General features: G+C 39.3%; 1 protein-coding gene and 1 long non-coding RNA gene across 2 annotated transcripts; both read left to right on the forward strand.

Annotated features, from left to right (window-relative positions):
* Positions 1 to 101: 101 nt before the first annotated feature.
* LOC118433071 lies at positions 102 to 713 on the forward strand. Its single transcript, XR_004833166.1, has 2 exons — positions 102 to 305; positions 377 to 713. It is a non-coding gene; the product is annotated as an uncharacterized LOC118433071 (long non-coding RNA).
* A 9,700-nt stretch (positions 714 to 10,413) lies between these two features.
* On the forward strand, positions 10,414 to 15,506 carry LOC110861310. Its single transcript, XM_022110415.1, has 4 exons — positions 10,414 to 11,682; positions 11,747 to 13,569; positions 13,623 to 15,366; positions 15,486 to 15,506. The coding sequence occupies exons 1-4, from the start codon at positions 10,414 to 10,416 to the stop codon at positions 15,504 to 15,506; spliced, it is 4,857 nt and encodes a 1,618-aa protein (XP_021966107.1).
* Positions 15,507 to 15,649: the final 143 nt, after the last annotated feature.

The following is a 15,649-nucleotide window of genomic DNA, read 5'->3' on the forward strand; positions in this document are numbered from 1 at the left end:
ATCGAGTTTTGGGTTGATTTTCTCTCTCATAATCCTGGTCATTCTGCTCCACATCAGCACATCAGCTGTTTGTTTACTTAAATTTTTCATTTAACAATTAAGCAGTTTTCTAAAACATATTCTTTATCATTATGGGTCCTAAGACCAAGGTTAAGAGTACCAGTGTCGAAAAAGTTGCAAATCCTGTAATTTGTCGTATAAAACGTAGCGTTGCAGAGGTAGACGGCAGAAAAACTTTTCGCTGGACACCACAGATAAAAATTGAAATGGCACATTATGTCGTCGACAATTACACCGCGTTTAAGGTAAATGATGGTTTGTTATCAACATGTAATTTTGTATGACCATATCCTTATCGCAAAAAATATTTGAGCAGATGACCAAACGCACGGAATTTCTTCGTCGTCTCCAAGATGCTTTGGCCCTTAACTGCGAAGAAAGTCAATTAAAAAATGATTTCTTAAAACGTACACAGAGACTAAAGAGAAGTTAACGGGTTTTGGGATTGACCCTGAGAAAGACGAAACTCTGGACAAAAGTTCGGTCGTTTTCCTCCAATTACATCAAATCAAATTATTTTCAATTTTCAATGCGAAGCCGAAATAAAAATACTGGAACTCAAAATTCAATTGGAAACTCTTAAATCTAAATCCTAAATATATGACTTATAAAATTGTTTATTGCTGCTGCATAAAATGAATTATTTGAGATAATGCTGTTCGTTTTAATTCTCCTGCAATTTTTTCACAATGCCTGTTGTTGAAACCCAGCCGTGTTAAGATCACATAATGATACAAATTCTCATATTTCTCATTCTCATGGCGTTCAGCTATTTTCGGAATTTTATGAATTATGAAACTGAATTTAAAACCATGAAAATGATAAATAAATAATTGAACTTCCCACAAATAAAGATCACAATTCTCAAGAATTATGATCGATAAAAAAAGTGGTCCGTTCAAGGTTTGAGCAGAAAAATCTGATTTTTTATTTTTCTGCTCTTTGCTCATTTCGCTCATTTTTTGAGTCTTGAGAGCTCCTAATAGTGTACAAATTCAGGACTGCGAAAGTTGTACTCTGGAAAAAATTATGATTCCTCAAACCAAAATGAAAGTCATACACTACAAAAAATCATAAACCACATGATTTTTGCACCAGTATTCAATCTTCAATTTTATTAATCTTTCATCAAGTCTGGTACGAATTAATTGACTGTTACTTACATCACATTTATTACAATTTGGTAAGCATTTCCTCAAAAACTGGAGCGATTTCATGGTGGCAATCCCTTAAAAGTTTTTCGATCAATCGAGATGGTGATCGCATAGCTGAAAGCTCGCCGAGTGGAGTTAACTACGTGGTCAAATCGAGCCTAAAAAATATATGTACACATACATAAATTAATCAAATCGACAATTTACCTCCATTCATTTTTCAGGTGTAAGTAACCAGTTACTGCAAGAAAGTGGTTTCTTGCAGCTATTTTGACTTGCAAGAAATTCAAGGTGCAAGAAACTACGCCCTTTATACAGAGGGGTGGGACAGAAGAAGGAGCCACTTTGCCTAAATTTATTCCGGCCTTATTATTCGTTTGTGAAGTTTGTTAATTGGTTCAGTGTGAAGCCCTTTAGTTTATCTAACGAGCCTCAGTCGCTTTTTCCAACCAGTCATGACATTTGACACAATTTTCAGAGTGATTCTGCACCACTCGTCCTGAACACTTTTCCAAAGTGCATCAAAACGCACGCGTTTTCCTTTCAAGAAGGCTCTGTTTTAAGTACTCGAATCCAAAAAAACATCGGATTGATATCAGAGGAACTAACGAGAGTTTCTATAGTAGGAATAATTGTTATACCCAAACTTTTTTTAAAATCCTTCGTGTAGGCTGATATTTTGTGAGAAATAAGTTGGGATGAGAGCATGATCTCGGGATTTCCTACGAGTCACTTGCTGTAGGTCATTGTGAATGACTCTAGAAATGTTCTCCTACTAACGTTTAACATTTTCGCCATGCAACTTTTAGTTGGTGGATTTACCGTTTTGGCGAAAAATTGATTTTCCGGATAAACCTTTTGGTTCAAGCGGATCTTGGGTATCCTTTCCGTGGGGGTGGAGCTCTAACCCCTTTTTCCCTCCGCTTGATTCCAACGTTTTTAAGTACATTAGAAACGTACTTTCGATCGACGATAAATCCATTTGCAGCAAATTTTCTAACAATGGCTCTCTGGCTCAGTATGTCTTTGGAAAACACTTTTATGCGTGCCTCGCACTCTGGGGGGTGCTGCAGGGGCATTTTTAACCGTAGGGAAAATCTGAATAGTGCTAAATTTTCGTTAACTATCTGGGTATGACATGCAAATTTTGAAAATGCCGCGACTGTGCATCACACGCCACCCCTAAAATTCAAGTGGCTCCTTCTTCTGTCCCACCCCTGTACTATGCACTTTATACGGCGCTTATTTCTAGCTCTTTCTTGCAGTTTCTTGCACCTTACATTTCTTAAAATATTTATATTTCTTAAAATTCTAGACGACGAATTTGTAGAGTAGGTCGTTCCCAATTTTTTAAAAATATACATTAATGATTTTGACACTTTTTTGATGGAGGGGATCTCAAGCTTAAAAAGCCTTCAGAAAAATTGGAACTTGTCGAAACTGGCTCAAAAAACTCAACGCCATTCATTAATCGACTCACTGACTGCAAATTTGTCGTCCAGAATTTTGAAATAAGTTCCCAGAGGGGAGAAATTATTAAAAATGCTGATCTTGACTATTTGGGAAATGAGTTATCGAGTTCTAATTTTGAAATTTAAAAGAATTTTGAATCTATATCTTTTGAAATATTTTGAAATTTTCAAAAACTCAATTTCCTTAACTATTTATATTAAGTATCCTGTGTTTCGAAATCCTTGTTTTTATTTTTGAAGTGCGAGAAATCAGTGTTTCGCTTTTGCCGGCTAAAATCGTTTTTTGTTGGCCAGTGGTCAAAAGTGGTCGAAAATGGCCAAAATGGTAGAAAGTGGTCAAAAGTGGTCAAAAGTATTCTATTGGCTAATAATTTGCGCGGCGGGTTTAAACAGAGTCTTGGCCGGTATTATTTATTCTTTGCACAAAGAATAATTATAGTTCTGACAAAGTAATTGAAATAGTCTGTAATAATTACCAATCTAATAAATTCAATGTGGACAAATATAGTAAGTAATGCATACATTTGCTCAATACTTGAATATTTTAATGGCTCATTGGTCAATTCGTAACTATTTCTGTGTCAATTATTAATTGTTCCTGTGTCAATTATTAATGATGCAATATGTAATTTATTGCTTATTTGTAGAGTTAATAACCAATTTTAAAATTTTAGATCCAATCAAACAGCGATAAGTAGCCTTCAACTTGTTCTGCTAGATCCTGATGAAATCCTGAATGTCAAATCATTAATTTATCATTATTCCTTGTCGCAGAATGCCCCATTTTTGCATTTTAACCACTTTTGGCCACTTTTGACCATTTGCCACCTATTTTTGTAAGTGGTCAAAAGCCACTTTTGGCCGCTTTTGACCGGCGGTCTGGCCAATCTGGTTTTTGCCAAGCGAAACACTGCGAGAAATGTTGCAAACCAGTAAGAACCGAAATACTACCCCGTATTATAAATTACCTCTTGAAATCCTGGCGTTTTGTCGCAAACTTCGCTCAACCCTTGGTGTCGGTTTTTGAGTCGGAAGTGCATTGGTCGCGGGTGGGTCGCTCTCAGCGGTCGGTGCGCTCAGGCCGACAAGCTCGTACGCGTTCCCCGGCTTCCCAATGAGCGCCATGTGACGGAGCAAACTCTCATCGGCGACTTCTTCCCTCACGGCAATTATACAATTCTGAAAGATTGGGATTTTAAAAAAATTTGAAATTCCAAAAATAACATAAGACTCAATGATCAAAATCAGCACATTTTTAAGCATTTCTCCGCCTCTGGGAATTTATTTTAAAATTCTGGACGAGAAATTTGTCCTCAGTGAGTTGATTGATGGAATGGCGCTGAGTTTTTTGAGCCAGTTTCGGCGAGTTCCAATTTTTCTGAAGGCTTCTTAAACTTGAGATCTCCTCCTTCAAAAACTGTCAAAAATTGGAGTGTAAATTTCTAAAAAATTGGGAACGACTTGCTCTACAACTTTGTCGTTCAGAATTTTAAACTAAATTCCCAGAGGCGAGAAATAATTAAAAATGTGCTGATTTTGACGATTTTGGAGATGAGTTATTGATTTTTTTAGTTAAAAAAACTGACGCGAAGTTCTCGCTGATTCTCCGAGATCCAAACGACATTCTCCAACGTGACTGGACTCTCCATGAGCGTGAGGTCAGTCAAACTGGGGGGAAGTTTGGCTAGGTTTTTGTTCTCGTAAAACAGAATCGCGACGTCTCTCAAGTTCTGACAACCTGTAAAAATTCATTACTTTCACCCATACCTGTTCAAAAACTTAGTATTCATTCAAAAGTCAGTATCCCGATTTCTGACTGAAAATTTTCAGTCACATTCACTCATTTTCGTTCAAATTCATTTCATTTCACTTCATCCGACTTCATTTCTTACTTCGCCCCATGTATGAAGCATAGGGTGAAAATGAAATGAGTGAAAAATCCTTTCATTCACAGTCATTCATCTGTAATGACGGAATCCTTCACTTATTTTCAGTCAAATGACAGGAAATTCATTTTCATTCACTATCATTCTCTATCATAATCAGTACCCACTGTGCAAGAAATAAGGGGGAGAAATTGGTTTCTTGCAGGTAACGTATCTGTTCAAAAATTCACTTTTCATTCAAAGTTCAGTAATCTCGATTTCTGACTGAAAATTTTCAGTCACATTCACTCATTTTCGTTCAAATTCATTTCACTTCACTTAACCTCATCCGACTTCATTCCTTACTTCACCCCATGTATTAAGCATAGGGTGAAAATGAAATGAGAGAAAAATCCCTTCATTCACAGTCATTCATCTGAAATGACGGAATCCTCCAGTCATTTTCATTCCAATGACAGGAATTTCATTTTCATTCACCATCATAATCTCACAAATGAATGAAAGTGAACAGGCATGCTTTCACCCGAAACCCTGCGAATTACCCGTCATCCAATTACAGTCTACGTATCGCAGGTTTTTATGCATCTTGCCATCCTCCACTTCCTCGTCGGTGAGATATTCCTGCTCGAGCTCAATTTTATACAACCCTTTATTCCTCGAAATCATATCTATAATCCAGGCGAAGTTGTCAAAATGTAGGGACGTTCCGAAAATTCCGAGCAAATTGTGCGCCTTGGCCTGCAGCGTGGCGAGGTTTTTGTAGAAAGTTTCATCCCTGACGAAGTCGGGATGACCGCAGTCTGCAAAATTTTAATTTTTTATCACTGTTTCTGGCATACCTGTTCAAAAATTTAGTTTTCATTCAAAAGTTAGATTTTTGAGGGAAGATTTTCATTCACATTCAGTCATTTTATTTCATTTCTTACTTTGCCCCATGCATTAAGCATAGGGTAAGAAATGCAATAAGTGAGAAATCTTTCATTCACAGTCATTCATTCAAATGGCAGGAATTTCATTTTCATTCACTATCATTCGCAATCATAATGAGTAAAAGAATGAATGTAAACAGGTATGGTTTCGGGTACCGCTTGCTAGAAATAGCGGGAGAAAAGAAAGTGGTTCCGTGCAGGTAAACAACTGTAATTGACCCATACCTGTTCACTTTCATTCATACGATTGATTATGATGGTGAATGAATTAATTTTGTGCTATTTGAGTGAAAATGATTCCGTCATTTCAGATGAATGACTGTGAATGAAAGGATTTCTCACTCATTTCATTTTTCACCCTATGTTTAATACTTGCAGCGAAGTGAGAAATGAAGTCCAATGAAGTGAAATGAAATTACATGAATTTGAACGAAAATGACTGAATATGAATGAAAATCTTCGGTCAGAAATCGGGATGACTGGATAACTTCTGAATGAAAACCACATTTTGAACAGGTATGAATTGATCGGACGCGTGGTTAGATGCATATTTCTCGCACTTTCATAAGTATACTATTACATTTCTTGAGTTTAAAGTTTCAATTACATTTCAAGAAATGTGGCAGCAAGCCAGGAAACGTTGATTTTTATGAAAAACCAAAATCGAAATTTTTACCACCCACCGACACTCAATACTGCGATTTTCTCCAGGATCCAGTCCGGAACTACGTCAAGATTCTTGAATGTGTGGTCTTGCTCAAACTCGTGGACACTCTTTCCCAGCAACCAGAGTCCGACCGCGAGACTTTTCGAGAAATGGGAAATCCAGACACGGACACAAATCACGTGTGGGACAAAGGCCTTCGAAACCAAGCGGGACGAGAGGAGGTCGGCACGTGGCAGATATCCCAGGATTTTTACAACCAGCTGAAATGATTGAATGGATCAGTATTTAGTTTCTTGCGGGTTTGCTACATTTCCTGTACTGCAAAGTAAGACTGCAATAAATGCAAGAAACTGGGAGAAAGTGCAAGCGCCATCTAGCCAAGCGCGGTCTGAAGTATGCGCAGCGGGGCGTAGTTTCTTACCCCTTGAATTTCTCACAGGTCAAAATTGCTGCAAGAAACCAGTGTCTCGTTATTTTCGGGTTTGCTACACCCATTTCTTGCACTGTAAAGCAAGAAACTGCAAGAAATGTGCGCCATCTAGCCACACGCCGCATGAAGTATTCAAATATAGCGCCGGGGCGTGGTTTCTTGCACCTTGAATTTCTTACAGGTCAAAATATATAGCTGCAAGAAACCACTTTCGTTCAGTTATTTCTTGCAAGGGGTCACTTTCACCGGAAACATTGAATAGCACTATTTTTTTAAGAACAGTTTTTACCCGAGTCTACTCACTCACCTCGGTGGGAAGTTTCTCCCAGGGCGGAGAGTCTCCAGAACCATCGCCACCACCACCGTTGGGCATTTTTTTCCAAAAATTTATAACAAGTTTTGGACAAAAAGAGAAGGACCCAATTTTTTGGAGTGTAGTTTTTTTCAGAAATTTCAAATGCTCTAGAATTGTCATGTTTTATTTCGTCTTCATTTATTATTCAGTTTCTATACATACAAACGAACGAGACGATATTCACGAGGTTATCAAGATTCGAAAAATTCTTTGACAAATGAGTAATGATCTTTAATTAGTCAGATAATGACACTGGCTGAATGGACATGACAGAATTATGAAAATCTACTTTTTCTCGAATTATTCATGTTCTACATTTTCCTCTTCGGGACATTGGCCGCGGAGTTGTATGTGGGGACAGAGGGGCAATGGCCCCACGGTTGTTCGACGTCCCCATCTTATATAAACCACTCTCTCCCATATCCTACACATACCTGTTCAAAAATTTACTTTTCGTTCAAAAAGGCAATCATCCCACCGATTTCTGACTGCGCCCCATGTGTTAAGCATAGGGTGAAAAATTAAAGGAGTGAAAAATCTTTTCATTCACAGTCATTAATCTGAAATGACGGAACCCTTCATTCATTTTCATTCAAATGACAGGGAATTCATTTTCATTCACTATCATAATCAGTCAAATGAATGAAGGTGAACAGGTATGCCAATGATGAAGTGACTTCGCATAAATTTCCCTGACCGTAACAGCAGCTAGATTCTTGACCCCCCAAGGTCACCGTCTCGGGAAGTTGGCTGGGGTGCTACCAAGATTAGTGGTGTGGATTTTCGTGCACTTTTCCGCAATCGTATCACTCCATTACGTATGCAAATATTTAATTAAAATAGTGTGCAAATTCAGGCTTGCGAAAGTTGTACTCTGGAAAAAAATTATGGTTCATCAAACTAAAACATGAAGGCATTTAATCATAAACTGCATGATTTTTGAACCACGTTTTTAAGCGAACAAAAAACAGTTTGACAAATTGTGCACAAAATTTTCAATATTCAATCTTCAATTTTATTAATCTTTCATCAAATCTGGTACGAATTAATTGGCTGTTACATCACATTTATTACAATTTGATAAGCATTTCCTGAAAAGCTGAGCGATTTCATGGTGGCAATCCCTTAAAGGTTTTTCGATCAATCGAGATGGTGATCAAATAGCTGAAAGCTCGCCGAGTGGGGTCAACTACGTGGGCAAATCGAGCCTAAAAAATATATAGATACATAAATTAAGCAATTAATCGGGTGCAAGTAACCAGCTACTGCAATCATACCTGTTCACTTTCATTCATTTGATTGAATATGATGGTGAATGAAAATGAAACTCCTGTCATTTGAATGAAAATGACTGAATGATTCCGTCATTTCAGATGAATGACTGTGAATGAAAGATTTCTCACTGATTTCATTCTTCACCCTATGCTTAATATACAGGGTATTCCGACCCAGGGTTTTATTGGGTTGGGTTTTTTGGGTTTTAATGGGTTTTAATGGGTTGTTAACGAATAAAACCCATTGAGTTTTACCATGTTAAATGGGTTTTATTTGGGTTTTAATGGGTTTTATTCGGGTTTTAATGGGTTTTAACTGTGTTTCAGCTTAAAACTATATTCTAAAAGCTGAAAACAGCTGTCATACGTTAGACGAAGTTGTTTTATGGCAGCTAGCAGTCTATTTTATTAATACTGTAAGTTTTGAAAACCAGGAATAAATCAGCGAGTGCCATTACAGGTTTCAAGTGACAAAAAATAAATAAAAAATAATTTCGGAACGAGGTATGTTTAACTGAGCATATATAATTTAATTACATTTAATTTACATTTTGCTGTCATAATTAATACTTTTTTCCCGAATACTTCCTCTCATCTCAGCGAATAAATTAAACAAAATACTATAGTATTTTTTTAATTTATAAAGTTTTTTAAAATGTTTCAAGGCGATCTTAATTATCACCTCTGAAAAAATCGAGTACTTATGGACAACGAAGTACTTTATTATGAGCAAAAGAAGTGTGTCTGTAAAAATCACTTATTATATTCCTGATCATAATACATCATGAATCTGTATTACACCAGGTGTAATACAGATTCATGTAATACATACGTACTTTTGTTGTTCCATAAGTTTCATTGTTCCATAAGTACTCGATTTTTTCCAGAATTGATAATACACGTTAAGATCGCATTGAAATATTAAATTTTAAAAAGTTTAAACAACTTGGATTTCATTATGATGAGAGGAAGCATTCGAGAAAAAGGTAATATATGTAATTAATTATGGTCACATAAAGTATTAGATTATGATCAGTTAAATAGGACCATTTCGAAACGGATACAAATTCTAACATGGACAAGGAGGATTTGCATATTAACTGAAATTGGATTGCAATAGTAGTGAAAATTGTTGTTCAATGTATTGCTTATGTAAAACCTAATAAAACCCAATAAAACCCATAAAACCCATTAAAACCCAAAAAACCCATTAAAACCCCTGGGTCGTTACTTTTTGATTAAAACCCTGGGTTTTTCCGAACCCTGTAATATATGAGGCGAAGTAAGAAATGAAGTCAGATGAAGTGAAGTGAAATGAAATGAATTTGAATGAAAATGACCCGTCAAAATCGAGATGACTGACTTTTGAATAAAAATTGAATTTTTGAGCAGGTTTGCACGTGCCAAATGAATTATTCCTAGCCGCGGGATTTTGCACCATCCATTTCTGTCTGGTAAAAATATTTAGCACTTTTTTCCCTAATTTCTCGCAAATACTACGTTTCTTGCACTGGGAAACCAGAAACCCGAGAAATGCGAGGGCCAAGAAATGTGCGCCATCTAGCCACCGCGCGCCGGGACGTTATTTCTGTCGCCGTGTATTTCTTGCAGGTCAAAACAGCTGCAAGAAACCAGTTTCTTGCGCTTATTTTTTTGCCCCCGAAAAACTGAAGAATAATTTTTTTTCCGGCATTTTTTGCCCGAGTCACCTCCAAGGGCAGATTCCTCCAGGGTCCATCTGAACCATCGCCCCCAGCGCCAGCTCCGTTCGCCATTTTAGTGCAAAAATTTGTGATAAGTTTCGTTAAAAACTAAACAGCTAAGATTTTTTCTACATATATAATTGTTAAATTATGACGTAAATGTACACAGATAATTTTAATTGCAAAATAATTGGCAGACATTTCTATGGCGTTACATGTAAAAATGATAGACTAGAAATAACTCGATACCGTTTTTGATAATTGTAAAAGTGTGAGAGATTGTCAGAAAAATCAGACTTTGTGATATTGATATTTTGCGTGGTCAAATAAAAGTTCTGGGAACGTATCTGACTTTTCCTTGAGACAAGTTTTCTGAAATAACGAGTCAGAGTCTAGATCGCGTAGATTTAGCCGTCTTTCGAAATTTGGTGACCTCGACGTGATCTTTTCCGTGCGGTTGAAGACTTGTCAAGTATAGGAGCCATGGATCGCCCCAGAAGAGCAAGAGGACCATTGCGACGCGTATTCACGACGTTAGTGAATGAAATGAAGGAGGAGTTGGCCAAGGAAGACCCTGATGAAGAGGTCCTTGAGGTCCAACTTAACCGTCTGGAAGGTTATGCTGAAAAGATGACGCATTTTGACAATGTGACTATGGATGCATTATTGGATTCAAATGCGACAGAAGAAGAATTAAATGAAGAGACATTATCATGTGAGGAATACAATAAGAAGCTGGTGACTATGAGGTACGCATTACGTAGATTTCTATCGAAGAAAGACCGGTCAGCCAGCCCTTCTTCAGCCAATGTTCGGAGTCTGGAGTCTACATCCACCAGGGATAAGAAGACGTATCGACTGCCGAAGTTGGAGCTGAAAAAATTTGGAGGTGATCTCATCGAGTGGTTGTCTTGGTGGTCACAATTTGAGAAGATCCACCTTGATGAGGATTTGGAGACTTCGGACAAGTTTCAATACCTCGCCCAGAGCATGATGGTGGGATCCAGAGCTAAGGAGCTGATTGACAGTTATCCAATGACTGCTGCCAATTACCACAAAGCGGTGCAAGCGTTGAAAGAAAGATTCGGACGGGATCATCTACTGGTGGAGGTGTATGTACGGGAACTACTGAAGATGGTGATCTCTAATGTCTGCAGCAAGGACAAATGCGACATCATGAAGATGTATGACAAGTTGGAGTCACATCTTCGAGCTTTGGATTCGCTTGGAGTGACCACCGACAAGTGTGCTGCCATGCTGTTTCCAATTGTGGAGTCGAGTCTACCCGAAGAATTACTACGTGTATGGCAGAGAAGCGAAATTCCGAGCAGAGCTGATGCTGGAACCACTTCACTCACATCTCTCATGGAGTTCCTACGACAGGAAGTGCGCAATGAGGAGAGGATTTCGTTGGCACGTTCCGGATTTGGCATGACCAAGGACAAGAAGATACGATCAAGAGAAGATGGTGGTGGTGACAATTATGCAACTTCTGCAGGACTCTTTTCTGGACAAAAGACAGAATGTGCATTTTGCAAAAAGCCCCATCCCACACAAGACTGTTTCCGAGCGAAGACGTTGTCCTACGATGTCAAGAGACAAAAGTTGCAGGAAATGAAATGCTGTTTTTCTTGTCTGAAAGTTGGACATAATGCAAATAAGTGTCGAAATCCAATGAGATGTCAAGTCTGTCAAGAAAAACACCCAACAGTGATGTGTCCTGGACTATCCATCCCAAGGACAAGACCGGAAGTAGTACCACCACAAGCTGCGATGTCAAATCAACTGTGTCGTAATGATGTACTGCTACAAACAGAGCTTGTTCGAGTCATTTGGAAGGGAACGAGTTGTCCGGCTGATTTACGACAGTGGAAATCAACAAAGTTTTGTGCGGCGTGACACTATGAAGAGCTTAGGAGTCAACAAGATTGGGGAAGAATGGGTCAACAACTGCTTATTTGGAGGAATGGTGACAGGACCAATTAAACACAATAAATACCGCATTCAGATAGAAAGTTTAAATGGTCATCATCGAGAATCACTGGAGGTGTTGGATCGCGATGATATCTGTGGTCTCATCGCACGCGTTCCGAGTGGACCATGGATCAAAGAGTTAGCAAATCAAGGCGTACATTTGACTGATTTCACTTCCGACAGTCCAGAAATTGAGATCCTGATAGGCAGCGACTACTATGGAAAATTGATGACCGGAAGAGTGGTACAGTTGAAGAGCGGACTCACTGCGTTCCAGTCTACATTTGGATGGTCATTGGGAGGAAAGGTACCAAAAGATAACATTGGTATGACGGTTACCTCACTGTTTTTGGCGTCAATGGATGAGTCGAAGCTGTGGGATCTTGATGTCATCGGAATTACTGACCCCGCTGAACATCTCAACAAGGAGGATCGAGACAAGGAAGTGAAGGAGCATTTTTTGCAGTCAGTTTGTCGTGAAGACGGGCGTTACTGTGTATCTCTTCCGTGGATGGATGGACGTCCAAATATACCGTGCAATAAAAATATTGCAGAAAGAAGACTTGTTTCTGCGACTGAGAAGATTATTCAGTCCGGATACTACGACAAGTACGACGAGGTGTTTGAGTCGTGGCGGAAAGAAGGCATTATTGAAGAAATTGAAGATGATGACGAAGTCTTCTCACACTACTTGCCACACCGTGCAGTGATCAAACCAGAAAGCATTACAACACCAATTCGTCCCGTATTTGATGCGAGTTGCAAGACGAGACGTACACCATCGCTCAACGAGAGTTTAGAAAAAGGTCCGAATTTGTTGGAGCAGATTCCGGACATGCTGTTACGGTTTCGACGTGGACAAATTGGAGTGACGTCGGACATCCGAAAAGCATTTCTTCAAATCAAAGTGACACCGGAAGATACAAACTACCTTCGTTTTCTATGGTGGGAGGACTGGAGTAAAAAGAAACTGAAAATCTTTCGTCATCTTCGTGTCGTTTTCGGGGTAAACTGCAGTCCGTACCTTCTGGGAGCTGTGATCGAACATCACTTGAAGTCCGTAAAAACAGTGGAGAAAGACGTGGCTGAACAATTGTGGAAATCCCCGTACGTGGACAACTGTGTCAGTACCGTTTCTTCTGAGAGTGAGTTGGAGCACTTCAAGTCTGCTGCTACAAAAATTATGGAGGACGCCAAGATGGATTTACGTATGTGGGAGTGGAGTCATCAGGACAACTCTATCACTTCAGTATTGGGGATGAAGTGGAACAAGGCAGATGACACTTTAGGATATCAAGTGGAAGAATGTGCACAACAACAATTTACAAAAAGAGAAGTCTTGTCGTGTGCACAGAAATTTATTGACCCATTAGGATATCTGTGTCCCGCGCTAATCGTCCCAAAAATTATTCTGCAAGAAGCGTGGAGGAACAAAATTTCTTGGGATGAAAATTTAGATGAAAATCTAATTACCAAATTTACTGTGTGGATTAGTGAGGTGCCCTCATTTCAAGAAATATGGATAAAAAGAAACGCTTTTGGAGACGGAAGAGGAACTATGCAAATACATACGTTTGTGGATGCCAGCAAGTCGTCGTATGCTGCTGCTGTATTTTTAAGAGTGGATAATGATGGAGAAGTCGACCTTCATCTTCTTCAAGCACGGTCAAGAGTTGCCCCCATTAAACAAGTATCCATTCCGAGGTTGGAACTCCTAGCGTGCACCATCGGAGCAAGATTGACAAAGGTGGTGAAGAAAGTCTTACAGCACTAGCATGGATAAGGAGAGATGACATCTGGGGAAAGTTTGTGGGAAATCGTGTACGCGAGATCTTGACCCTGAGCAAGGAAGAAGAGTGGCGTCACATCCCGGGGACACTCAACCCAGCCGATCTGCCTTCTCGTGGATGCAGTCCTGCCCAGTTACGAGATTCGCGATGGTGGGAGGGTCCACACTGGTTGAAACTGGATGAGGAATCTTGGCCAATTGAAAAATTCACCACCAATGAAGAAGAGGTCATGTCCGAGAAGCTGAAGAGCGTGACCGTAAACCTGTTGACTTCGTGTGCAGATGTCCCGTGGTATTGCAAGAAATTTTCGTCATTCAACAAAATTGTCAACCTCGTGGCGTGGATCTTGAGATTTGTGGAGAAGACGAGGAAACGAAGTAATTCAAATGGACCACTCACTGTAGCTGAATTAGAACATTCAGAAAAGAAATTGTTAAGTCTTGTACAAAGTGAAAGTTTCAAGCGTGGCGAGAAAACAATCGCGAATCTACGTGTCGTTTGGGATACTGATGACGGAATAGCAAGAGTTCAAACTAAATTACTCATGAGAACAGACATGGTCAATTTCAAGACACCAATATTATTGCCTGAAAAACACCCATTAGTTCGACTACTGATTCGCTACATTCATTTGGAGAGCGGTCATGGAGGTACTCAGTACGTCATGGGTCGGCTTCGCGAAAAATATTGGATCATTCGAGGGCGGAAAGCTGTTCGTCAAGTGATTACCGGTTGTGTAAGGTGCAGAAGATTTAGTGCACAACACGTAAAAACTCCTGAAGCCCCGTTACCAGAAGACCGAGTTCGGACATCTGTGGCGTTTGAAGTTGTTGGGGTGGACTTGGCGGGACCACTATTTCTCAAAGGAGGGACTAAGATTTGGACCGTACTCTTCACTTGTGCTGTATATCGTTGCGTGCATCTGGAGCTGGTGAAATCTTTGAGTACCGAGGCTTTCCTCATGGCATTTCATCGTTTTATTGACCGAAGAGGAACCCCAGCAGTGGTGTCCAGTGATAATGGGCGCAATTTCGTGGGCGCCGTCAACCTGTTTTCATCCATAAATTGGGATGAAATTGAAGAAAAAAGTCGAGAAAAACGAATTGTATGGAAATTCAATCCTCCGACAGCTGCTTGGTGGGGAGGCTGGTGGGAGAAGTTAATTGGATTGATGAAAGGACTGTTGAAAAGGATGTTGGGACAAGCACGAGTTAACCATGAAGAACTGATGACCTGCATCATACAAGTAGAGAACGTGCTAAACAATCGTCCTTTGACAGTGGTGACCGAAGACCCACAGGATCTCAAAGCATTAACCCCTTCAATGTTTTTACTCGAAAACAAGAATGGTGTTTCACCAGAGATGGAACAAGTCAGCATGGAAGGACTCAACAAGCGGTTGAAGTTTTTAAGAAAAATACGAGAAGAATTACGATCTCGATTCAGGAAAGAATATTTGGCCCTTCTAGTCCAACCAGGGTCCGAGAAGACGTCGGATTTGAAAATTGGAGACGTTGTTTTGGTAGGATCAGATGGCGTCAAGCGTCAAGATTGGCCCATGGCAAAAGTGGTGGACCTCATCCCTGGAAGAGATGGATATTCACGGACTGCAAGAGTGAAGACGTCGTATGGTGAATTGTTGAGACCTGTTCAACGTCTGTACCCTATGGAGGTTTCATCAGAATCAACAAAATCATCATTATTGTGTACATACATATAGTGTCGCGATTTTCATTTAATCAGTGTAAATGAAAAGGTGGGAGTGTTAAATTATGACGTAAATGTACACAGATAATTTTAATTGCAAAATAATTGGCAGACATTTCTATGGCGTTACATGTAAAAATGATAGACTAGAAATAACTCGATACCGTTTTTGATAATTGTAAAAGTGTGAGAGATTGTCAGAAAAATCAGACTTTGTGATATTGATATTTTGCGTGGTCAAATAAAAG

This window comes from Folsomia candida, unplaced genomic scaffold (genome assembly GCF_002217175.1).
Source record: "Folsomia candida strain VU population unplaced genomic scaffold, ASM221717v1 Fcan01_Sc040, whole genome shotgun sequence".
In the NCBI taxonomy this organism is placed as follows: Eukaryota; Metazoa; Arthropoda; class Collembola; order Entomobryomorpha; family Isotomidae; genus Folsomia; species Folsomia candida.